At 28.7% G+C, this 27143-nt stretch overlaps 1 protein-coding gene across 3 annotated transcripts; it reads left to right on the top strand.

Annotated features, from left to right (window-relative positions):
- LOC117205312 lies at positions 1-26912 on the top strand. Of its 3 annotated transcripts, none has more exons than XM_033443589.1 (9): positions 1-152; positions 19310-19683; positions 19986-20302; positions 20495-21078; positions 21423-21765; positions 22764-23129; positions 23361-23534; positions 24173-24389; positions 25584-26912. In XM_033443589.1, the coding sequence occupies exons 2-9, from the start codon at positions 19318-19320 to the stop codon at positions 25992-25994; spliced, it is 2778 nt and encodes a 925-aa protein (XP_033299480.1). In that variant the 5' UTR covers positions 1-152; positions 19310-19317; the 3' UTR covers positions 25995-26912. The 3 variants fall into 3 exon arrangements, with proteins under 3 accessions (XP_033299480.1, XP_033299482.1, XP_033299481.1); XM_033443591.1 differs by having other exon boundaries at positions 19310-19569; XM_033443590.1 differs by lacking the exon at positions 1-152 and adding an exon at positions 2835-2857.
- The last annotated feature ends 231 nt before the right edge of the window (positions 26913-27143 follow it).

Consider the following 27143-nt stretch of genomic DNA (forward strand, 5'->3'; position numbering starts at 1 on the left):
GGCTACGTAGTCCACATATTAAAACCGTCGTAAGCACGAAAGAGAAACGTCAGGTTTCGGTGCTCGTTCCATTGTAGTTGCATTGTTGCATACGATCTTACGCGTGTGTAGTTTATCCATGTCCGTGGAGTACCAATAGCGGAAACGAACAGGTGAGTGATCTCTTTATATCTGTTAATGTTTTTCCAACTGCGAAGTATATCCAACACCCGTTCCTCATTGAATCGGTATCGAATCCCCGCTATTCCACTGCAAGAGGAATTTCTCCAGTAGCACGCCAACTAAGGACATTCCGTTGAATCGTTCCTTGCCATCCTTCAGAATGTGAATACTCGTGGGTGTATTTCCATTAGCTACAGCTTGCTTCTTCAATATGCATTCTTTCTCTGCATACAATCATCTTAGCTGTATTTTTCGATTAAGGTCATGTCATTCCTCGTATATTTATTGCTGCCATGTTTGAAGAACAAACTAGCACGAACCATGCTACCATGTTCTCCCTGTACATTTTTTTCACGGCTGTTGAAAATTTCATTTAATATCCTATTATTTTTTACTATATCCCTGACAAGTTTAATTTAAGTGAGTTCAATTTCCTATTTATGATCAAAGTACAGTTGCAATATTGTCACGATACACATATGTATATATATAATACAGGAGTTAGGAGTTGGTACACCAAAATCTTAATTCAAATTCATTGGATTGGTATATTTTGAATTGCTATTTATATTCTCCAATTAATGTTTATTAAATTAAAATACCATTAAAAAATTAATTTTATTAAAAAATATTTTTGAAATGCAAAAGATTTGTTATTTCTGCATATTTAAAATTTACTGTATATTAAATATAATTTTTATATATAATTTAAAAATGTAAGAATGAGCTTTGATATTCGTTTTATTTCGTAAGTTTAATGCTTTGCTTTCATTTTTTACGGTTGAGTAACATTTTAGAATTATTGTAAACGTATGCACCTTCTACAATTATCTAAACTAAATTTTATATAGTGATTATCAAAGGCAAAACAAGAATAATAAAATTTCATATATGTAGTTATTCGTATTGCGCAGCAGTTTGCATGACAAAATAACATTTATCAGCCAACATTAGCCAACATTAACAATAATTTTAGGCAACGATTTAGTGTCGATGAACGCATTTATTTATTCCTCTTATTAATTACTTAGTCTTGCATCTAAATAGCGCTTACTATTCATATTATTGTTTAATTATCATTTGTTGTAATCCATGTTTCAGAAAAATCTTTTTATTGAAAACAATATATTCATTTCTAAGTAATTATATGATTATAAAATTTTATCTTAAGCATATGGCGATTTTTATGTTAATATTTTCAATTTCATGACTAATTTTTTAACTGATTAATGTTAACTAATCAGTCGTGGTGGAAATGCAAACGCATATATAAGTAAATTGATAAAAAGGACAACCTGGTTACGCTTTAGTTTACATGCTACCTTGTTCAATTTAAAATAACAGTAACGGCATTGGAATAGCTGAGCGTAGATTTCGAACTCGTGGGAGAGTTAAACTCTAATATGACTAAATACAGATGTGCGATTGCTGCTATATACATACCTTTGCGTATGTATCGGCAGCTACAGATTAACTCATATTTTTGTGCCCTCGTCGGCGCCATCCAGCTTTGAAACAATGAAGCCGATAAGAAACAAAAGACAAGGTAACATGTTTGTAGCAAGAATTTGAGTCATTCTAGAAGTTTCTGTCATGTCGCAAATGGAATTTCCTTCATTTTTTAGATCTGTGTACATAGTTACTTATAGAAAAAGAAAATATATATATATATACTAAAAGTATGATGATACATACATATGTATGTATAACATGTAGGTGTATATATTATAATGTGTATATACATATACATATATACCTGTCTATGTATTTAGTGCAATAATCATGAAATATATTCCGTTTTTATATTATACATATTTCAAATGGAGATAATAGTGAAGTAGGATTTTAATATAGATAGTTATCACATAATTCTCCGTTCAAAATACGTTCAAAATAACTACGCAATATTGATGATTGTTTACTACAATTCAGGTAAATTCAATTATGTTGAAATTAGAAATAAAAATTCTGTGTTATTTATTGTTTGATGTAAGATAATAAATATGATTTTCAATAAAGGGTGGAATACGCGGATACCTTAATAGAAGCTTTAATTGAGCTTGAATTCAATATTTAGGTTGACGCCTACTTTTAGTTATTTTTATATTATACAATATTTTTAATTGACATTTATCAACTCTAAAAATTTGTTAACTAATTAAATATTATTTAATATTTTGTATTATACAATATGGTTCAAATTATAAGTTTACTTTTATTTGTTACGTTTTACAACTTACACAACATAAATTATTTTCGATATTATTAGCGATGAAAAATGAAAATGTATAAACTCATTAACTAAGATTTATACCTCGCAACTACCATGTTACACATGAATTACAAATGCAATAGAATCCTGTATTCATATAAGTATAATGGAAGATCACAAAGAATGAAGAGTTTTTGTATCATTTAAATACTACGGTTGATTCAAAGAACATGCGTAGTTATAGTAAAGGACATTAATATTAATATATGCCAACAATATTTTTATGTAAGCAATGAATACGTTCTGTCGTCGCATAGTACGCACACGCTATGCGTACTCTGTGTATGTTAGATTACGATTCAAGAGCTGACTGACAGTTACTGCACGTTGCTACAATCAAGAAAACAGATCCATCGCGCATTCTTCTCTACAATGTTTGTGATAAAATTTTGATTTGGGTAGCAAGAATTTACGAAGATTGTGGTGAGTCTTTATTGTTTAAAAGCGTGAACATTCAAGTATTCAAAAACTTATTTTATTTATTTTAATTGACTTCTTTAACAAAAGCAAATATGGGACAAGTTAATAAATGTCAATTAAAATAGCGTGTTATACAGTACAATACAGTGTTATACAATTCAATTTGTGAATCTAATTTTTATTGTTATGTTACGGTTACTAAGTCTATTTTTAATTTTATTTCTATTTTCATTGACGAGTCTAAATATATCCTGTCTAAGAGAAACATCAACTTTGTAGAACATAAAATGACACAATAGGTCAATCGTAATGAAATGTATTTTAAATCTATGGCACGTAATTGTCACATGTCATTGTCTCGTCATTGTAGAATGTTTTTAATGCGAAAGTTTAAGTATCTAAATACTATACATTTAGTTATTATTTGTTTCCATAAATGTTTACAATCTATATTAGTACATAAATATTCATATTAATCGGTATAGGCAGAAAATTTTATTTACAATTAAAGTTGAATGAGAGTTTCCGTCAAATTTTATTGTAATAATTTGCGTCGCATTTATATCAAATATTTTTAAACGGAAAGTAGGCTATGACTGAACATAACTTCTGTATTGGCTCCTGTGTTAAATATTTTAATTATATTTCAAACATGACCAAAAAATATAATATGGGAAATTTCGTTTATTGGGCGAAAGTAACGTCTTATTTACTTCCATAAAATCTGATGTCACCATGTCCACAACAATGGTACCTATCGGCGGAAGAATGCTTGCTATAATAATATCTCGCATCCTAGCGTCGAATTGTTTGATTGCACAATAGCAAGGTCCGTGTCCATTTGAATAATCTATTTTTATCCAAGGGAAACACTGAAACTTGGTTTATGCCTGATCGACGTTACTGATTGTGAAAGCTGGCGGACTGTGCGGAATGACGGTCAAGGTAGAAGCGCCATTCCGTCATTACTTGCAACGATTAAAGATGCTATTCTGTTAACGTAACTTGGTATCCGATTTTTTCTTATCTAAAAGCTAAGCGCTAACTATTTTCATAGTAGAATTAAGAACTTCCCAAATTAATGAGGAGAGGCAAATTGTTTTATCAGTCAGATTGATGATATATCGAATTCTTCTTTATTTAGGGACTCCCTATATTTTTACGTTACGTTTCATTCCTGTTAAAAATTAATTACCTATGTCATATTTATATGTGTGAAGATGTAAATGTTAAAATCAGCGTAATTGAAATAAATTTGCTTTTATTAATTTCCAAATTTAGTTACATGAAATTTGATATGTTTTATAATATATATGATAATATACATATATGTACTTATTTCGTGTATCGTAGATTGTACAATTACGTATATTTTTTGCCTTTTCGTTAACATAATGTTAGTATTATATGCAGGGCAGGGTGCTCCAGGAGGATCAATATATTGAAATAGATTATTCATTATACGTAAAAAAATAAGTCTAAATAAGGAGTAAAAAATTTTTTCATTGCATGTTTGAGAAATTCAAGCTTAAAATGAAGTTTTGACGACACGTATTACGAACTGCACTTTCTTGGAAACAAGCCGTTAAACAAAAAGAATTTATTGTACTTTTATTATGTATTATGTATTAGGTGGATATAAACATTCTGTGTTTGCCTGCATTATCTACAACTAATATCTATAACTATCTTTGGGCAATCATGAACTTAAAAATAGAAGCTAATTCTGTATAATAACTACAAATGTCCTACTTTAATAATATATAGGAATATAACTTTTTGCTTATTTTATGCCAACAATCAAAGTGGAGGATATCCGAGATTAAAGTTTATATATGACATTGTATCTAATGTGAGTTTAAGTTTAAGAAAAGTAACGCTATAGCACAAACCTGCAAAGATATTTATCAAATGTCTGAAGACGGAGCTATAAATAAAGAAACATGCCAACAATAGTTCGTTTTGTTTTAATTGTCGAAAATTTTTATATACAGAGAAAGTCAAACTGATAATTTCATAGATTCTAAGGAACAACAGTTCTTTGTACATAACCTTATAAATAACTTGTTATATTTTTATTACGTAAAATTAACAGGACTTTTACACTCGCTCAGTGTATACGTAGATTGGCCTCCACTCAGGGAGTGCCTTCCGACTTCGCTTACCATATGTATATCTCAATGTCAAAAATTCTTTCGTATCGATACGTCACTTAGAAAAATTTAACGGTATTAAAATCTTCAAAATAATAGATAATATCATAAATATACGGACACAATTCAACATAATGAACAACATTTATTATAACAATAACTTATACAATACATGTAGTACATACAATATATATTTTTATGTTGTAATAGTTGCATAAATTGATACATATTATGTAAACAGGAATTGTATATATAATGGATCATGAAAGTATTTGAACATTTACTATAGATTTTATGAAGAACGTCGATTTTATTTGAGCAGTCAATGACTGATTTGGTTAATAGGCTAGAATATTTCTGATGAGGCTATTTTTAACACTAATTAATGCATCTGTTTCAGGCCATTATTTATACTACATACTGGGATCGTACGTTTGCAATAAATGACCTGTAATCTCCACAGTGGTCTACATACATATCTTTTCGTACTAGCTCCTAATTTTATTAATATAACCATTATAATTACGTGTTATCATAATGCTAATGAAATTTTACAAAATTTGTATATAGCACACATAGAATATTTTATGTTAAGTATTCAAATACTTTCGCGAGTCACTGTACATTCTCTGTCGGTCAACAAAATATTAGTTCTCGAATGGAATTTTTAACTCTTTGTAAATCTGCAGTATTTTATACTCTACTCTTATGAATTATTCTTCCGATATTCCACGAAATATTAAGATACCCCCAGACACAATTCGATCTTTTAGTTAAAAATAGCATCATCTGGATTACACTGGTATGATTTTGCAATGGTATGATTTTTATTATTATGATAATGATTCTCGACTATAAAAGAAATCGAATGATGTCAGTTATCTTCTTAGAGCATATTTCGCTTCGTAATTTTGCACTGCAATAGACACAATATAAATATTGATTTATTATTCTATTATATAAATATATTTGAACCTACTTCATCATAGATAACAGAATGTTTCACCACGGGTAAACATCAATTTATCAATTGATTTGGGGTATGAATCAGAACAGTAAATGTTACATAATATGTCCATGCAAGTCAATGGTTAAGAAGATGCTCTTAATGAAAGTCGCCAATTGTTGATGTAATACCAATTATTTTTAGATGAATTTTCAGATGTATAATAATGCAGACTTAATGATTTATTGCAAATAATTTAATGTCCAACTGATTTATGTATAAAAGATTAACAAAATCTATTATAATAGGAAATTATTAAAAAATGTAATACTTTTCTTTATTTTTCTAAAGTAATATTTTACTCAACAAACCAAACGTAACTTGAATCTGGTACAGACAGCAGAGAAGTAATTTTCTGTGTTATAAGTTACCGCTTTATAATCAACATTCGTTAACTAAATTTGCTTAATTATTACTGAGCCTTCACGGCCCATATTCATATAATGTTTTCTACTTGGAATGAGCATAATTTGAACCAATTGGCAAGTTTCGGTTCATCCATAGTAAAGTATACAAGCTGTCTCATTTTAACTTATAAATGCCCAATACCCACGTAACCGTTAAGTGTAATGAAAAATGTTTGATTTGCAAATTAAACGGTTTCCACATGGAATGTGGTTAATGGTTCGTTTGGAGAAGCATGTAATTATGTGTAATTAATAATTCTTTTGAGGTGACCGCGTAGAAAAGATATAAAGACCAACTTGGCTTTTTTCATTTTTTTAATCCAATTTATCATTTCCTATAAAAAGAACGTATTAAACTGTTTATGCCGTAAAATTGTTAATTTGGAAGACACTTTATACTTATATGTTTTAAAGACGTGGTATTTGCTTTTATAAAAGGATAATGGGACGAATTCAATTATTTTAATATTTTGTATGATTTTATTTAAAAAGTTTGAAAACATACTTTCAAGAAGTAATGTTATTCATACATAAATTGATCGGACGAATTGAGAGCTTACTTTTAGAAATATGCGTCGTCAGCGTTCTGGATAAGCTCAAAAAAATTGTAGAAGTCATATACAGGCGGTCAACTTATCCGCCTGCCGATCTGTCGTCAGCAGTATTATACGAAAATTCTTTTGGATCACCGATTGATTGTTCTATCCAAACCAACGTCGGTGACGCGAATAATAATTTTTTAATCGATTCAAATCGTGAAAACCATTTGCTTTATTTAAATTGATACTTTCCTATTTAACATATAATATTATTTAACATAAATGAGAGAAAAATGATTTAACAATAAATACATACCTCTATTTACTTTTCAACAAACATTTTGTCTAATAACTTGAATATACATGACTCTTGTACAAACCATTTTGCAAATACTTTGTGTACTTCAAACAAAACAGTTTGTGGAAGATCATCTGGTTATTTTTAGGGATGTTTATATCCTACACAATTAATAAAAACTGTTTCAAAAACATATTTGTAATTTCAGCACACCTTAGTTATGATAAATTTATTTTCTCACCTGTTTAAATAATCAATAGTTCCAATGTATTTCTGTTTATTTATATCAATTGACAGCAAGTTGTTAAAAATAAACAATTCATCGAATAAATTACACTTTGTAATAAAATAGTAACACGTATGTTCCAATATTTTTTAATGAGTATTCTGTTTACAACGTTATACCGTTTGCAAATATAATTATCGAAACCATTGACATTAAGTTTCTGATATTTCGTTATTCCAAAACGATTTCCACGCGATCCTATACATTTTTCCAATAACTTGATTACTCTAGATTTAGAAAATTGATCAGTTTAACAATTTTTAATTTTTATAGGCATCTTTCTTAATAGCCTTTTTTCATTCCGAAACATGGAATTAAATTCTAATGGTTACAAATATATTTAGATATTTGAAAACATGGGAGAATAAGGAAAATGCAGCAAAATTTTATAGTAAATCTTACAATTTTCGTATAGTTATTTTTTCACTTGTGTACTAATACAAATAGTTTCTTTGTTGACTATATATTATATATATGTCTCATATATTGTTCGTACTTTTTAATATTATTATACGTCTACATTTATAGTAGGTGGTTACAAATAATAGGAAATTATAATGATGAAGTTCTACCTGATTGTGCGGTGATGCACAATCTGTTTTGAATAAAGCGATTATTTCGACATTGGTTTCATATATATGTATATTTATCATTTTCAATCCATTGTTTCGAACTTTTCTGTTTGTCACGAGTGATACGAGATGATATGTTTTAAAAATGGATTCTGTTTCTTTCTTTGAAATAACGAGGTGGCTATCTCCATTAAATAATTGTCGAATGACTTACTTTCAATTGAGATAGAATCTCACATCCTATTTGTTTTTGGACTATTTGCAATAATCTTTCTAAATAACTTCACTAAATAATAACGCTATTGTCGATGGAATTTTTTTCCCGGCCTTCATTTCTTAGTGGAAAATTATCAGTCCAGGATTTCATAAACAAACTGTTTTAACATTTAGTTAACTAATTTATGGCTTTGGCAACTTTTACAACGTCATCTAAATTTAAACTGATAAAAAAAAGTTAAACGAATATGTCAACAGAAAATAAATTTCTAATATTTCTATTATAAACCTTACATTTGTTTATTTAGTGACTATGACTTTTATGTATGTCATTTGATTTAAAATGGTTTCAATTGGAATAGTTTTAAAGATATATATGTATATATATTTCTTTTAAAAACTTCACGGAATTTTCGCACTATGTTTTATTCCCTAGGAGTGATTGGATGTTGTTAGATATTTTATATTCTTCCTTCTGTCATAAATTTTGGTAGCATTTAATACACGTGTATTACAGTAAATCTAAATGATGTTCCTTTTATAATAGTGATTAACTGATCTTGATTAATCGTAAATAAAATGCATAACATTTAAGTATGTAGATTCTTAATGAAAATAGACGTTGAGAGATATAGCAGCATAGTGTTAGAAGTTATTATTGCCAAAATATACTTAGGTGATTTCGTAATAAATTAATTTAGTGTCCTCTTAACTATATACTTCAAATATTTAAATGGCGCAACTATTATTACATTTTTGTTTACTATTGCATGTTTGTAACATAAATTTTATTTATTCTGAACATTAACATATCTCCGTTAATTTTAATATAATATAAAGGTATTTAATTTAATATGGAGGTACCTATATAATATTATTATTATATTGCGTAAAATTACTGGAATTTAACTGTCGGCTGACACAATATCTTTAATGACAGTAATCTTTTCACAGACGAAAATTACTTCTTTAATACTTTACAACGTGTATAACTTGGAAGATACATTTTTAAATTATTTATTTATTTATCATTGTATTTCATCAGTATACCATTACATTGACACACAATAATCTGTTTATAACAATTACTACTGCCTAATTTATTATCACAACGTGAACCTACAATTAATTCGAATTTCTAGTTTCATAAACAAGCAAAATTCCATAAAGTATAGAATTATTAAATTGACTTGGATAACTAAGTTTGATACATTTTCCATTTTACTATAGAATGATGCAATTTTATATTAACATGTTCAATATTTTGTATGTGCAATGTATGTACAATATACATACGGACAATCATGTTTTGCAAAGAATGCACCACTTCTATAGATGCACTTGTTGATTATCTTTGATGTCGAACAATTTTTATTTAGTCATTATATCGTCTAAATCTTTTTTTCTCGCTGACACAAAGCACGCTATTTTAAAATATACATTCTCATAAATATTGTTGAGAAAAATTTGATCTTCTAAACGAAAAAATCAGAGAAGCACAACATTTCAATTTTTATCTCATAAACTTAGCATAATTAATTTGTACATATCTGTATAATTAAATATTTACATTTTATTATATTATTACTTTAAAACATGTCTATAATTTAAAGACAATAGAAGTGCTGATATCAGTAAATAATACTAAGTAATTATTCAAGGAAAGTGACTAATTAAATGATTAATTCGATTTGTAACTGTTTGAAAGGTTTACTTAAAATGACTAACGTTCAGATTATTGCTATATTCTTCGTAACATATCGTTACGAAACACTAAATATATTTATTTTGTACGCAGATACCTATTACCACTATATACGCGTATACAGTGGTAATATTTCACATTTTGATTATTTAAGCGAATAGCATAATAATTCGTATCAATGAAAGTAACATTAGAATGCCATACATAATAGAATTTTACACTTAAATCACTTAACACTGCAATTGTTTTGTTCTAAAAAAAAAATACCTGCTATAACTATACTTCGTAGAAAATACACGAAACACGATTCCTAAACACGACTGACATACTTGTACGAAGGATCGAGTTCGGTTAAAATCGGGCTATTGTATGCTCCATAATTTCATTCTCCTGCTGATACTTTCAGTCAAGATCAGAAACGATCGTTCCCGGTCCCTGAATGAATAAATTCCGAGTGGAAGAGCCGGTTCGCCAGATGCCTCGATTATCTTCTTTTTTTCTCCCTCTTTGCTTTTTCTTCCAGTTATAAACACGATACTCTTGAATCATGGAAAGTGGAGTACTTTGTATATACTTCGAAGTTCATACTTCATTAATCATCGTTGAATAATTCCACAGATATTATATATTACTTTTTAATATTTATATTAATATATATATATTTTACATATAATACTACGTATAATATTTATATTACTATACATATATACTACTATATTTATATTACTATATATATAATATTATATCATATATTATTATAACATGATAAAAATCCGTGCTGTGGTTAAATACTACGCAATTAATTTGTAAATATGTAAAGAATATTGACATATTCGAAATGTATTAAAAATTCTATAATATCATTTGAATTAAATTTCTTATAAAGAATGATTTAAATTATGTATTCTGTTTTGTATAAAAATGCATTTGTAATGACACGTATGTGCATAGTATTTGCAGATTCAATTTTGTTCATATACATTTATTACTATAAGCGTTTCTGCACGATATATTATATAATAGCACACATTTAGATATATTTGTGATAAAAATTCTTGGATAAGAGTCAATTATATCGTTATAATTTTATACAGCAGCAAAAATGTTTTTGATAACTTATTTAACAAAAGACTGATTTCATGAATTTCACAAATTTCTGATATCATTTAAATTAATCACATTATCTTTTACGTCTACGATGTTTTACATAATGTAGCATCATCTTTTTATGTAAATTTTTTCTCTCTATTTAGGAAGCTAAAAGTAGATGATATAATTAATCGCGTGGTAATTATTTATAAGATAATTCAATAATGAATAAATGATTATATGCCGCTTCTATTTCATTATAACCTTTTGGAAATCTGTTGTTTGTTCGTGCATGTGTTGCATTGTAAAAAGTTGTTGTAATTGACAATAATTAAATCATATAAATGCATGCGTATAATGGAAAAGAACTTTACGACACAATTTACGATTTCCTGGACATTTTATTAGTATGCAGTTTATTCGTGCAATTAGAGGCAGAAAATCGTTAATTGTTCAATTCTTTATCAAAATTGATAAGAAATTCTACAGTTTTCTGTCATAAGCGGAGATCGATAATTATAATTATAAAAAACTTGTTCTAGCAATGGGAGTGTTTAAGGCATAATAAATTAATGCATAGTAAAGTCGTATTGTCACATTTTCCTTATGCTGAAACGATCTTTGAAGCATAATTTCCTTATTTATCAATTCGAAGGAGAACTGCAGAAACTCCTTCCTAAGCAGCAAAGCTTCCAGGAAATCATTGTAAAGTATTATCTTTTCATGGCAAGACTTGTATGTGAGTTATATTATAACATTGAGGTAGTTGCGACTTAAATCCTTATTTTTAAGTTTTTTCGTTTATCCGTCAATTGTCACTTAATCTGTGGAATATAAATGTTTAACTAAATTTCTGTTTCGTTTATAAAAGTTATTTTCGATATTGTACAGCGAATATATAAAATTCTAAAGATAGAATACATGATTGGATGTTAATTTTAAGTTAAACGATTTACAATGTGTTGAGTTTTTCATTGCAGATTGTACATACAGGGTGAGTTCTAAATACAGTCTCAATAAGAAGTACTACGTAAAATAACTCGTTACCTATTGGTTTTATCGAAAAACGTCTTAAATGAATTATGTTGCATTTCGAGAGGCTCATCGGATGGATGCAATTTTATCTTCTAATATCATATTTTCTGAGATATCAAGGTGACCTTGAGTTTTTTAAATCGCACCATATATTTTTTATAACATTAATCGATATAGCTGGACATTCTTTGCAAAAAAGTATTAACCTATTTATGCTAGAAAACTATTAGTTTGGCAAATATTTTAACTTTCATTTGCCAAATTTAATATATGGAAGACTAGGAAAGAAGCGAATCGGTTGTACTTGTTAGATGATAACATCCGACCACCCATTCGATGAGTCCCCTTAAATACAACATAATGTATTTAAGACGTTTTTCGATACAATCAATAGACAACGAGTTATCTCAAATAGGAGTTCTGATTGACTTACCCAGTATATAACACACAAAAGTAAAAAAAAAACGATGTTTAAAATTTTCTTCTTCATCCAGCATTGTAATTCTCTGTGAGAACAGATTGTAATGCGTTCCTGCTACAAAAAAAAAAAAAAGAATCCTACATTGTTTGTAGATATGCAGTATAATCTCATTTTAATTGCCGATCTCTATGTATGCAGTGCGCATGTTTATATATGTACTTGCGTTGTAACACATTCTTCTGGATTGTGCTAGAATCTTTTGAATCTTTTGTGCTATGATATAACATGATATTTTTCAACTGTTTTCCATTTCTTCCCGACAAAAATAAATATTTGCGTCATAAATGAAAAACTTAGATGGAAAATATTTCGATAAATGTTGATGATTTTGATCTTCTATTGAAGATTTATTTTAAAATTAACCCAAGCTTTCGTATTATTGAGATTATTATATTGGAATATGTATGAAAGCTACCTTTTTCTATTATCTGTTTTTCGGTCTATCCAGAGATAAACTAGAGATAAACGCTAGCTCGCTCGTTTTCTTTCTTTAAAGATAATTCGATAAAGAATCTGCGTAACAAGATTGCAAATAATTTCACTTTGTCAAACATAATGTTAAACAAAAATTTGTTACTAAGTGGGACAGCTGCAAGCTTAAGAAATCCTGAAAAATTTGCAAAAATTGCATTGGGTACATATTTACAGGTGCAACAGTATCACAGCTTCAAATATAAGCTATAAAGGCATAAAAAAGCAATGGCGTAGTCTCAGACAAAACAAATATATTATCAGTAGGTATAAGATAAACGTAGTGATAAGATACACCGACGATAAAAACCTATGTATATTGTGTGATAAAATGGTAACAGCGTACTAGCCAGCAGATGAAATGAAATTTAACGAACGTTATGCTGTTAAAATGAAAAAGGAAATTAACGCTTACGATAAACAATTCTGCCGCACTACTTTTAAAAATTTTATTCTTATAAAGATTTACAATTTTGGGACTCTGTGAGTAACGTTGTAACCTTGTCTATACGGTTCAATGATTAACAATGAAATACAAAAGAGGAATAATTATTTCCTTGACTAACTTTTTGATAACATGTTAACGACATTTAAAGGCACTTTTTAATCTAATCGAAATGCTTCTGATTCGTTCGGACATTCATGCAAAGCAATAGAATGAAAAGAGCCGAGTACATAATATATATATACAAGCTGCATGCCCTTAATTTCACATACAACAGTAACACATTACGTAAGTGACTATTATCACGCAGAAACATTTATACGGTGAAACGAGAGCAGCACGATTAACTAAACCAAAGGAGGAAATCAGGCGCACCTACTAGTCAGCAACTCCTAGAATCTGATATTTTCAAGAAGATATCGCAAAAAAAAGAAGTAGAGAGCAAAATAATCTTTGTTTCCATCAATTCCGTGCTAAGAATTCACTTGATATATCTTGTCACATATAAGGAAAATATCTCTTACCTATTAAAGAACAACTAGAATATAAATTCTCCTTATAAGCTTTCATCGTGAATCATTTCATTTGTCTTTAATTAGATGTTTGATATTTTTTGTTCATCGCGAACAATAGCGATCAAAAGATCCAAGAAACGATAAGTGTGATTAAGTACGACGTCGATTGTACGTGACGATTAATTAAGAAATATACTGATATTTTCTTGAAAGGTAATTCGACGAAGTAAATACATACTCACTGATGAAATGGTTAGGTACTTTTACTGTTATCGACACCAGATTGTGGCTGTTATGTTATAATAACGCTATATAATAATGTTGATCTGTAGAGAGTGTCATTTGAGCCGGTTTATTTCACAAGAAGTCGCCTTACAGTCATACGACGAATTAGTAGCGCAGGGATTTAATCGAATCGAGATGTAAATCTGACTAGGAGAATGCTTCGATAGAACACCTCCTCGAAGGACGCTACCATATAATAATTATCCAACGCACGTCCACAGAATATTTTCTACGAGACGAAACGTTTTATTCGACAAACGCGATATTTTAATAATATTTATCTGTTGGAAGAGTAATTTCTTCTTGTTTTAATTTAAATGGTCTGCTTGCTTTAATTTTTTTGTTTTAATTACACAACAAAGATTTTGCAGTAACCAGAAACAAGAAATAATAAGTTAAGCGTATTGTTCTATTTCGTTTAGAATAGAGATTTTTCTTCCGAAATATTTTTGTACATGATCTTGCGTTGATAATTATCTATTAATCACAGATGCAATAATAAGATAGAGATTACAAATCTTTTTTTGTAACAACAAAAAATCGTATATTTCACGACGTAATAGAATACGTAACTTTTTATTATAACTACGAAACAACGATGCATTAGCGTGATATTTTCTTCATAGTTCACGTGTAGCAAAAATTGCATACTTTTAACCAATGTACATTACGTAATGTTGTTTTTATACATCGTGATTGTGAAAAAAAGTTCCAAGAAGTCGCTTAATTTTTTTCATCGCCATTTTTTTATTTTAACTAGATCTTACAATTTTATAGAAAAAGATAGAAGTACTATGATATTGTTGTCATTCATGACACTATTCTTTATAGTCACGGAAATTTTGTTTCTGGCGCTAATTTAAAATATCTGTACGATAATTAGATTTCTAAAATATTTATCGCGTCAATACTTCATTTGTGTTCATATAATAATATACTCGCGCAATTCTTACGCTTTACTTCACAGCTAGAAATTTCCTTGGAGTAAAAATAACAAAAGATTATTACACGAAATAGTATTTGAGCATTTGTTTGCACAAAATATATCCGGATTCGTTTATGTAGTCCCATGTCGGTCCATTTAGATTCATCACCGACTGCATAGGTGGGCTAAAAATGTCAATCCAAAGATTTACAGACTCCCTTTGGGATAAAGTAGCTGTGGCTACGCCTTTTATGCGTGTTTGTTGCGCCCAAATTGAAATGGAAAAGCAAAAGGGACCACCTGCGTTATGCACGAAGACAGGTAACTCTACCTGGTTTTAACCGCTGAGATTTTTTTAGAGTCGAACAAAGAACCCAACTGGCACTCGTGCACCCTACGACCTAAACCCACCATCCACCTTTTAAGGCAACATTCACACGTATATACCTGATCGTTTTGAAGCCCACCTTCCTTAGATTACATTCCATCTCCGAAGACTCTTGCCGTCTGTTATTTAGACATACCTACATTTCTAACATGCCTGTCGATGCACAAAAGATAAATTTTCCTCGATTAGAAGTTTGCTTGGAATGTAGCTTACAAAGCGCGTATATATAACGTGACCTTCCGCCTACAACCTTATATTGTTAAAGAATTATTTAAATCTAATAATGATGACGCTTATGTACATGCGTCTTGTCCAAATATAATAAACTGTTTAAGCATTTTTAATTTAGGTTACAAAAGAATGAAAAGGAACAGTTTAAAAAATACAGTTATTACTACTGTTAGCTCTATTTAACAAATTGCTATATTTTTCTTGGCGAACTGATCATTCTGAAAATACAATAATTATTACATAGTAAAATAGTTGGGCGTTATTAAAGTCAACATATGAAGAGAGCTATTTACGAATAACAATGTATTCGAATTACATCATACATAGATAATAATTCGCTTACGTCAGTACGTTTTACCTTGGTAATATAAATACTATTGAATATATTCAAATACACCATGAATTATGTTACGTGGCTGTTTTATTAAAAAATGTGTGTCTCCCCAATTGATAGCATTGTACGTTTGAATATTAAGAACAATATTTCGAACTTTATATAAAAAATGTGACTGAAAATTTAATTATATCGTACGCTATTTATACAATTTTATAGTTTGAGCTAATTGACATTATTATCATTGAAAGAAACGCTTCAACTGTAATTGTGTCTCTCTTCGAATAAAATGATCTGTCTCGTTACGAATTGAATTATAGGTTAAAAAATGATTGTGGTAGTTGAACATTGAACACGGTAATCATACAGCACTGACAATGAGACGCGCTCCACGATAACAATGGCTATATCAGTAATGTCACGGTGTAATGCATCTACATCTACAAAACATTATTTTTATGGATCTCATTAACTCTTATCTCACATTTTAAAGTGATATCGCGACAAATTAAAGTAATTAATTTTATTCTACTAAAAAGTAATAAATTTTTTAATTATTAATTCATCATTAATTTCTACAGTTTTATCAAATTCTACCCAATTATTAACGTGTACAATTATACAGGCGTATAAATATATTTATACAGAAAATGTAAACTAAATTCTTTAAACTGCACCATTAGACCATTATTATTTACCGTCGAAATTATACCATTAATAATTAATTGCATTTCGTAAACAATGAAATGAGTGATAAAACAAAATGTTTCATATATAAAGTGTATTTGAAGATTGCAGCATCAAAAATCAGTTGTTCAAGTTCTCCTTCACAATGTTTCCGTTATAATACCTTGAGTGTTCTTCCGTATTCTATAATCACTAATTAACACTATTTAATTTACATGAGACGTATTTTCAATGCTGTAAACAGTATCATTTTCTTTTTTAACACTAGCTAAAGCAGGAGAGATGCAATACGTATTAATAATATGTATTATTGATCGTGTGCAAGTGATATTGAAGGGTTGGGTTTGGATACCGATGCAAATTGAAATATTTTAAAATTCAGGCATCGATACTGGCAAGTGACGGAGATATTAGTAATGATATTAACTCTATGCGATCAAAGTCCGATATTTTTAATGAATATTCATAGCGTTGACTGGAGGAACATTTGAGTTTTGTGTCACGATGAATACTCGCTACACCTTAGCTACATACGAGACATAAACAAGAATAAGTCGAATCGAGATAAAGTGTCGTACCTCAACTTTGAAAGAAGGATGTTCAAAAATGGCCATTTTTGTACCTCCTCGCGGACGAACAATTCATTTATGACATTTAAGAATTTCTCTCAGGCAACGATAAATATTACTAGTATTTATCAGAAATGTGACGGGAGAATTGAAAACGTTGAATTGCGCTTAATCTTCAACTTCTTTATATGCTGATCCATCTACGAAATAATTATCCATCTATATCGACATGATAGTTCTTCAATCATTGTGTTGACGAATCATTGAAGTTTGATGTCGAGCGTACTGTTATAATAAATGTATCAAAGTATCCGGATGCTTTAAACACTAGTGTACTGATTCAAGATCGAAGTACAAGGTCAAGAGAATAGAAACTTTTCTTGGTTCAATTACCCGAATGCATTTTCTTTTTTGGTATAGATAAGTACTTCCTTCAAAACCGGTTGTAGTTACTCGAACTTACCTATAAAACATTAGGTACATGCTAGGAAGCATTTAGTACGAATGAAATAAAGAAAGAAGCTATATTTCTATTATCTTTACTATTACCTACATTATTATAATATACGTCTATTGTTAAATTTACATTTTATATCTATATACAAATTTCTAATACTATCATTATTTGTAATCATACAATTATTCTGTAATATATGAAATAGAAATGAGAATATTTGTTTTATGTTCCTTTTTTAATCCATCTACAAACGATAGATCCCTATGTCATGACGCAGTGTTCATGCACACTATAGAATTTGTAATATAGACGATATATTTGTAGTGTGTATTTTTCAACTGTAAAGCCTAACTACCATTCCGTGTAGAAGACAAATAAGAGGAACTTTAGGAACTTCTTCGCTTCTAAAAATATAGCACAGATATCCTCCATTTAACATTGTTAACGTCTTCGCATTCATCAACGAAATGTGTCGGTATCCGAATCTATTGACAAGATGTTTCGCGTCTCAACGAGAAGACATTGTGAAATACATATTGTGAAAGTGACGCACAATGATATCAAAAAAATTGATCATGTAATTCAAATTCACTAGAACGTAATCACGTTTATGTATTAATTTCATTGAGACACTTCGTCAATTTGGTCAACATACTTGTAAGCGATATAATTATAAACAAATTTTATTTTTTTCTCTTGATGATTCAACGCTCAGATATCGCCAATCTCAAGTCGAAGATATCGCGTCCCTCCTTCTGGATTGTAAATTTTATCGAAGGTGGTAGGTGCTTTGACGTATTCTTGTTTTGAGTACATATTGAATACCGAATGAAAGCAGTGAAAGCAGTTGTAAAGTAGGAATAACTCGGCGAACACGACTGAACGCGAAGGATACTATGCATAAGTATAGGATCTAATACTGATTATTATATAATTTAAAGTTTTGAGAAACGCCATGTAAAAAGAAAATATCAGACAAATGATATTACTTGATCTAAATGACTTTATTTAAAACATTTTTTATACAAACTATTCATTTTTGTATATAAAACAAGCAACACCTGTACATAGAGAATTTCTTATCTAAGTTGTGATAATAGTCGTCATTATACAAATTATTGTTTTACTAATTAATTAACTTCTAATCTATGGTCGATTTATGTTAAATTTTGCCGATAAGCCGAAGATTAAAAACAAAATGACTTTTTCAAATTATATCAAAAAGCATGTCAAGTCTTTGAGAAAGTAAAGTTTTCAACATGCTATGTGTATGGTATACTAGGTATATATGTATACAACGATGTTTATAATTCAAAATATATTTTTTATATATTTTTATATAAAAATGTTTTTATTTATAGATTATAAAATGAAGACTCTGACCATTTTGCTGCTTACGGTACTCGTATCTGGAGTGGTTCCTCGAAGTAATACTCCATCTGATCCTAACGACGCAATATCATCTACAGACGTATCGTTAAATCGTATAGAAGATTCTGCAGAATCATCGAAAATATCTTTACTTAAGACAAGCGATACGTCCGGGAAAGTGTCTTATTCCACTGGCGCAACAATAAATGGAGAAGCGAAAGACAAAACGTCCATTTCGGGTGATAAGAGGGTAACTTCAAAATTAAAAAAAGATGATCTACAAGTTTTAAAACCTTTCCTTGGTCCTAAGGATTTACTTTTGCAAGAAATTCATACTTTAGACGAAGAAGCTTCTAATTCTAAGGTGATTTGTAAGTTTTTACATACAACTGACAATCTGACAGTGACTGAAATGATAAGACAAGAGAACTAACGGAGATACACAATATACATATATCCGTTACTTTATGATATTGAGATGCTTGTGCGTAATAATAATTTTGGCATATTGAAATTTTTATTAATCCAATTTTCTTATAATAATTAATAAATATCCTTTCTTCCTTCCTATTTTCGTCTCTTTTTAACGTAAAGATATTGGAATAATCGTAGCTAAAGCCATCTGATCATAATTTTATAATAACATTGTGATGAAAATAATTGCAGACTCAAGATGGAGCCAAAATGGAAGTTAATGGTGAAAAACGCGTAAATTTAACATCCTCCTCAAATTCATTAAGGACAATCGGCGATAATAGCATAACCGGAAGCAGTGCTAAATCAAAGTTAGATAAAGATGAAGACGCACCCTACGAAGATGATATGAACGAGGACGAAGAATATGAAAACGAAGACGAATATGACGATACTGATGAAGACGATAACGAAAACGACCAAGAGCCCGAAGATGATGAACAAGTGATGACACAGTGTCCCGATTATTGTAAATGTAGTGGGGAGTATGCAGCTGTATCGACTGCAACGTACGTTTCTAATTTTTGACGATAACATGATATAAATTAATTATTTCTTTTATGCTAACAACAGATGAATGCAATATTAATTTAATAAGTATTACATAATTTGATAATTTCTACAAAACAAAGAATTCAGATATTACTTCAAATTTAGAGACTTATATAACTAAAAAAATTTTCCATTTGTTCTGTATTTAGATGCACCAAACTCGTGGAACATCAATCTTTTGACAGAAATATTGTACATTTGCGTATAGAAAATGCTGGTATAATTAGTCTTGGCCCTCATGCATTTCAGTCACGAGGTTTCCAACAATTGGAATCTATTGTGATTTCTGACACGAGAATAGTCGAATTAAATCAAACTGCGTTTGATGGAATACCGTACTTATTTTCTATAAATTTAACACGTAACGATATTCAAGACATTCATCCGAATACTTTCCAAAGCAACAAACAACTATCATTACTTGCTATTTCTGGAAATCCGTTAAAGCATACGCAAGATTTGAAATTGGCAAAACATGGCCTGTTTGACGCTCCATCAGTTACAGAGTTTGATTTCTCCTTTAATGGTTTGACAAAACTGAAACGTACAGCGTTTTCAAAAATGAATGGTCTGACTTATGTTAATTTAAAAGGTAACAAATTAAGGGAAATTGACAGCGAATCTTTTAGCACGTTGGAATCACTTCTGGAAGTGGATCTTTCGAACAATATGTTGAACGAACTTCCTGTTGATCTCTTTTCTAACAGTAGGGTTCAAACGCTTCGTATTGCTGGTAAGATTAATATAGTTAATCGTACACATTTTACTATTTAATTGATGCAACATAAATGTTCTTATGAGAAAATTATTTAGTAGCATTCTGTTCAGTAACAACGGAAGAAAAAATTTATTAAAGAAAACATATATTAATTACGGAAAGACAAAAAAGCACGAGTTCTCTTTTTGTTTCAGCACGACAAACTTGAACTAAGTGATTAATATCTATAATCATCAACGTTATTATAAATTAATATTAGTATCTAATGACTAATAAATTAGTTTATATTAGTAGTTAAATAACAATTTATCTTTTTTAATCAAATTGTATGTATTCATAAATGTTCATTTAACTTTTAGGAAATAATTTGACCAATTTGAGTACTATACAAGCACCGAGAGTGAAATTATTAGATGTATCTAATAATAAAATCAAGATAATAGCAAAAGACGACTTTTCTGATGCAACCCTACTGGATACATTGATAATTAGATCGAATGGCCTCAAGAGAATTCATCAACATGCTTTTACTAATCTTAATCAACTTACCAATCTTGATATTAGTGATAATAAACTAACTTCTCTGACGGAACACCATTTAAGAGCTAATTCGATGTTACAAGTTTTATTAATGAACGACAACCCCGAATTGGAGACCTTACCAATATTCAAAACATCTGGACCTGACTCTAATACATTCAGGTAAGACTACTTTTTTTAAATATTCACTATACATATATAATATTTATTATCATCGTAAATTTTCTAATAAGTAGATATACATATGTATATGTATAATCAAGAAACAGGGATAAATTATATTTGAGAATTAATTTCTTCATTAGAATAACTTTGTTATTGGTAAATATTCATAAAAAGGGAGCCATCTCCGATTTTGATAATTTTTTAATATGTTGCCAAGATCGTCATCCTGAGTAGTATTGTAAAGATCTTCGTTATGGATCGCCATTTATTAAAAACATATCAAAAAATCATTTTTTGTATTTTGATGCAATAGTACGTCAATAACTAAAAGGTGATGATCTTAAGATCACATTCAAAAATTATCGAAGCAAGGGGTGGCTCGCTTTCTGTAAATCTTTACCTTTTTATACATAGATATAACTATATATAATGTTAATATACATATAGCAATATGATAAAAGAATTTTCCGAACAAATATGACGTACGCGGTGCAATAAATATATTTAAATAGAAAATTTATTATTTAATTTTGCCAGCGTAATTTCCTTGGTACGTCATATATAGATTTTTATAAAAGTTAAGTCATAATTTAAATGTATTTAATAAATGCTCTAAACAAGACTAATTTAATTAATTTAAAATTAAATTAACATAAACACAATATCTCTAAAATATATTCTTTTATCATCTCACGATCTTTTATTTCTGTGTTAATTAAATACTTTTATTTTTCGTAGAATTCTCTAATTATTGTTTTATATGCTTTTTTTAGTTAAATTCTATACTATATTTTTAATTCTATCAAGAATTTTATTATTTACAGCATAAACATATGTACACCCAGTTCATTTATATCATATATAGAAATAAAATTAATTATTTAGATAATGATTAATTATTATATAATATATATGATATACTTGTTATATTAATTGTATATAATTAATTTTTTACGTATATAAAATCGCACTTATAATTGAATTCATTTTTACAGTGTATATCGATTTGAATGCTCAAATTGTGGTTTGTATTTCCTCGAAGAAGGTACTTTCAACGCCATGCCAGCAATAGCACGATTAAATTTATCTAGAAATCGTTTGACTGGTCTTCCCGACGGACTTCTGAGTCACCTCTCGTCTTTGCGAATTCTTGATCTTTCTGACAATATAATTAGTACTTTAGAAAGTAATATGTTCCGTGGTGCCACTAGTTTAACTAAAATCAATCTTGCGGGTAATCCTTTGACAGCATTACAAGTGACACCATTCCTGATGACTCCCAGTCTTAATAAACTCGATGTAAGCAGATGCGCTTTGGAGAGAGTTTGGTCTGAAGCTAGACTTCCACTGAATAGTTTACGGTATACATATTTTTATCGCAACAAAAATTTGTTTTTATACCTGCATTTACAAAACATTTAATCCTTTTATTCTTACTGACCATTTTATATATTATTTATTTATTTTAAATTTGCCTAGTTATATTTCTCACATAAACTAACAATACAAAGATAACAATTCTAAAATAAAATGAAATAATATTGACATTACATCAAAATAATTGTAATAATATATATATATTGCATTTTTAGATCCCTGTCAGTTCGGCAAAATCTTCTTCGTCGGATTACTGTAGAAGAACTAAGAGCAATGCCAAATATTGTTGGTTTGGACTTATCATATAATCCTCTTGATTGTGATGTTGAGTTTAAAGATGCTGTACAATGGCTCACGGATCATGGTGTGACGCCACTTGAATTGTCAAGGTATTTATTCATTTTATAACATATAGTTAACTAATATTTAAAAATTTATGATAATATCTATTTTTCACATTTCAATTTCTATATTTTAATATAGACTTTCAAATAAGTTATAATCGCAATATTATCGAAGCATATAAGGATAAATTTTTATATAATAATTCAAGAAAGTAAATTTAATTATTGAAACTTAGTTTAAAAATACGTAAAAATGAAATAGTAAAATCACTATCAGCATCATTTTATTTCGTATAATTTGCTACTAACCATAAACATTATGCAATATTATCTTCACATATATTAAAAAGGATTGAATAGATATTAATAAAACTAAAATCAAATAAAAGTTTTTAAAATTATTTTAAGCTATTCCATCATAAAAAAAGGTAATAGCCTTGTAGGACTTTTAATGATTGATCTTTTTTTGGAATAGTAAAACAGAGAATCTTTTCTCTTTTAAATAAAGCTTTATTTTTGTTGATGGTTCACATAATACGAAGTTATAAAATTTTAAGTAAATTCGACAGTATTGCTTTTCTTAAACTATTTCAATAGAACCATATCAATGGAAGAAACTTTAAATGTAAAATATGGAAAGCGTATAAATTAAATAGAATACTGTGCATTTGTATAATTTACAGTTATATCAGCAATTATGGTGATAGTGACAACTACCAAGACTCGGAAGGTATCAGTCAATGGACGGATTTAGCAAAAATAGTTTGTGACGGCATTAGTTCTGGACCACGACCGAGACCAGTTCCTCATAAAGAAACGAAGTTGAAAATTTTCCTTGGTGGATTTGACACGTCAGTAGATTCAGACCCTCTACTGAGAAGCAGTGTTGAAAGTGATGAAGTATGCATAAATTTTATAATTTTCATTTTATAAATTTCGGTTTGATTAATGATAGAATATGATAAAGAAATTTATACAAAATGGTCTACAAATCACTTTGCCATTTAAAATTTGTATAAATTTTCTATTGCATAGTTGTAAATATTTGTTTAAAATATTTAATATTTGTTTTTCTGGAAATTTACAATTAAATATTATAATAATAATTCACAACAGAAAAGTTCACAACAGAGCAACGAGAAAAAATAATAGATTTTTATTCTGGAAACAAATACTACATTATTTTAATGCTATTCTAATGGTATACGAAGTCCACTTTTACTTCAATGGATATGTTAATAAGCAAAACACGGCAACCACATTTGGGGTGCTAAAGAGCCAAGAGTTCATCATCGTGAGTTGCATCCTGTAAAGATTACGATATTACAGTTTGATGTGACGTTATATCGCACAGAATAATCGGGCCTTATTCCACGGATTTTTACTTGTTGCTCCGTTCTGAAATTTTCAATTATACATTTCCAAAAACAAATTTCAACAATTTGAAACAGAAATTTGGAAGTATACAATAAGAAAGAAGTTATATAGCTTTTAAATGTGAAAGTAACTTATAAGCTACCCTGTATAGACAAGTTTAATATTATCTTTTGAGTTTTGTCAATATTGTATAAACTAAAATGTAATTGTAATTATTATACTTATATATACAAAAATTATTTATCTGACACTATGCTTCTAAGTCTACTATAGCATTTTCAATCACTATTATATTTTGTTAACAGAAATTATATGTTAAGAAACATTTTGTATAATGATTCTTATACACTTCTTTGTTTTTTTTCTTGTCAAAAATATTTTTAATAATCATACCAAAATTTGAAGTTATATTCATTTTTATATATACAAGAATTATACAAATTTCTGGTTCTAATTATTATCAATCAAAATTAATTGATATAATAATGAATATAAAAATTATAAAAAATTATATTGCTTTCAAGAGTTACAATCGAATACAGTTAACATTATGAAATTGTATCTGTATACTGTACATACCTTCTACTTTTTAATCTCAACTTCTTTTAGGAAGCGCTAATTATATTTTATTTTATAAAAACTTTTTAACAATCATAAGGATACTTTTATATAAAAAATTACTTCAATCACGAATAATAAATTGTTCTTTTGTATCAGGACTTTCCTAAACTGCATAACTTTGATCACGGAATAAAGTCAAATGAAGAATCTGAGAAAGCCTGGACAACTCAAGATCAAGAATACGAAGACTTTGTTGCCTCCGAAAATATGGAATATCATCCTTGGTACACTAATGCACTTTGGCCTGTAATTATTGTGATTATCATAATTTTGTTGATTCTTCTACTAACGGCACGTATTGCAATTTATTTGACCAAACGGCGAGGTCAGGGACCTGTTATCAGGCCACCAATGATCCTTCGACAAGGTTTAATTGACAATAAGAACTGCGGTTTAGTGTATAAGCCGCTTCAAGAAGAAATTGCTACACCGCATGTTCCGAAACGGGGAAGCTTTTACTCCAGCAGCACATTCCATTATGACAAAATCGTGCCAGAAAGTGTTTAGAATTCGTCATGAATTACAGTTAAATAATTAATTATTTAGCAACCAATATATTTGAATTTAAAGAGGGTAAAAAATATTTAAAAAGATAGAAAATATTCTTAAATATCGATGCGCAATTTAATTATACTCAGAAAAACGTGCCATGTGCAAAAATATTATACTTTTAATAGTAGACACAAAGGGAACATATAGACTTCTACACTTAATATTATAAAATATTCGTAAATAATGATAAAAGTACGGGCAAATATTTTTTAATATGATTAACTAAAATAATTACATTAGGATGAATACTAAAAAGCACGTTTTTCAGAGTGCTTAATGTCGTTGCATTTCCCAAGAATTTTATAATACTTAATAATATTTTGAAAGGAAATTTATACATTTTATATGAAACTCTTACCTGCATAAGTAACTAATATTCTTTTAATCCAAATAAACAATTTTTATTATAAATTGGAATGTTATAATAATAACTTAATTAGACGAACATTTAATTAGTAGTACATAATTACCATACTTTTTTTTGTTGATATTGATAATTGTCATTTATAGATAAATAAATGAGTTACTGTAAAAATAACTGAAATTAGAAAAAACAAAAATCGGCAAAAGTTAAAGCAGGATTTTAAAACACAACGAATGTAATTTTACATTTTAAATTTAGATAATTCTGTTCAATCACAGTAATATATACAAACTATAAGATACACGATTCATAATTACGGTGATGGTAACAACATCACTTGTAACATTTGTTTAAGCCATAGAAAGTTAAGTATTTGTACCAAGTACTACATATAGTACCAAGTGAACTAATTCCTCGTAGTATAAATAGTACATTATGATGTGCTATATATTATGCTACACGTTGTAAATAATGTATAACGTTTTAATAAAATTTTGATTATAATAAAAGATGACAATAAATTTCTTCCTTTGTAATATTTCATTATGTCTGAATAGAGATAATAATCATCTTAATTTGTAAAAACAATATGATACTTTTACTGCAACTTGTACAGGTATTATAATGATATGATATATTAAAAATGCCAAATATATTAATAGATGAATATACTTCACATATTCTAGAGTAATAATAATATTATTTTTTATATGTATATGTATAACTATTCTCTACTGTCA

This window comes from Bombus bifarius, unplaced genomic scaffold (assembly GCF_011952205.1).
Source record: "Bombus bifarius isolate JDL3187 unplaced genomic scaffold, Bbif_JDL3187 scf7180000007987, whole genome shotgun sequence".
Classification (NCBI taxonomy): domain Eukaryota; kingdom Metazoa; phylum Arthropoda; class Insecta; order Hymenoptera; family Apidae; genus Bombus; species Bombus bifarius.

Excerpts from the sequence above, each read along its gene's own strand:
- LOC117205312 (XM_033443589.1), top strand. The coding sequence starts at position 19,318 with ATGAAGACTCTGACCATTTTGCTGCTTACGGTACTCGTATCTGGAGTG. Across the intron at positions 19,684-19,985 it reads AAGAAGCTTCTAATTCTAAG|ACTCAAGATGGAGCCAAAAT; the intron begins GTGATTTGTAAG and ends AAATAATTGCAG. Across the intron at positions 21,079-21,422 it reads TCAAACGCTTCGTATTGCTG|GAAATAATTTGACCAATTTG; the intron begins GTAAGATTAATA and ends TTTAACTTTTAG.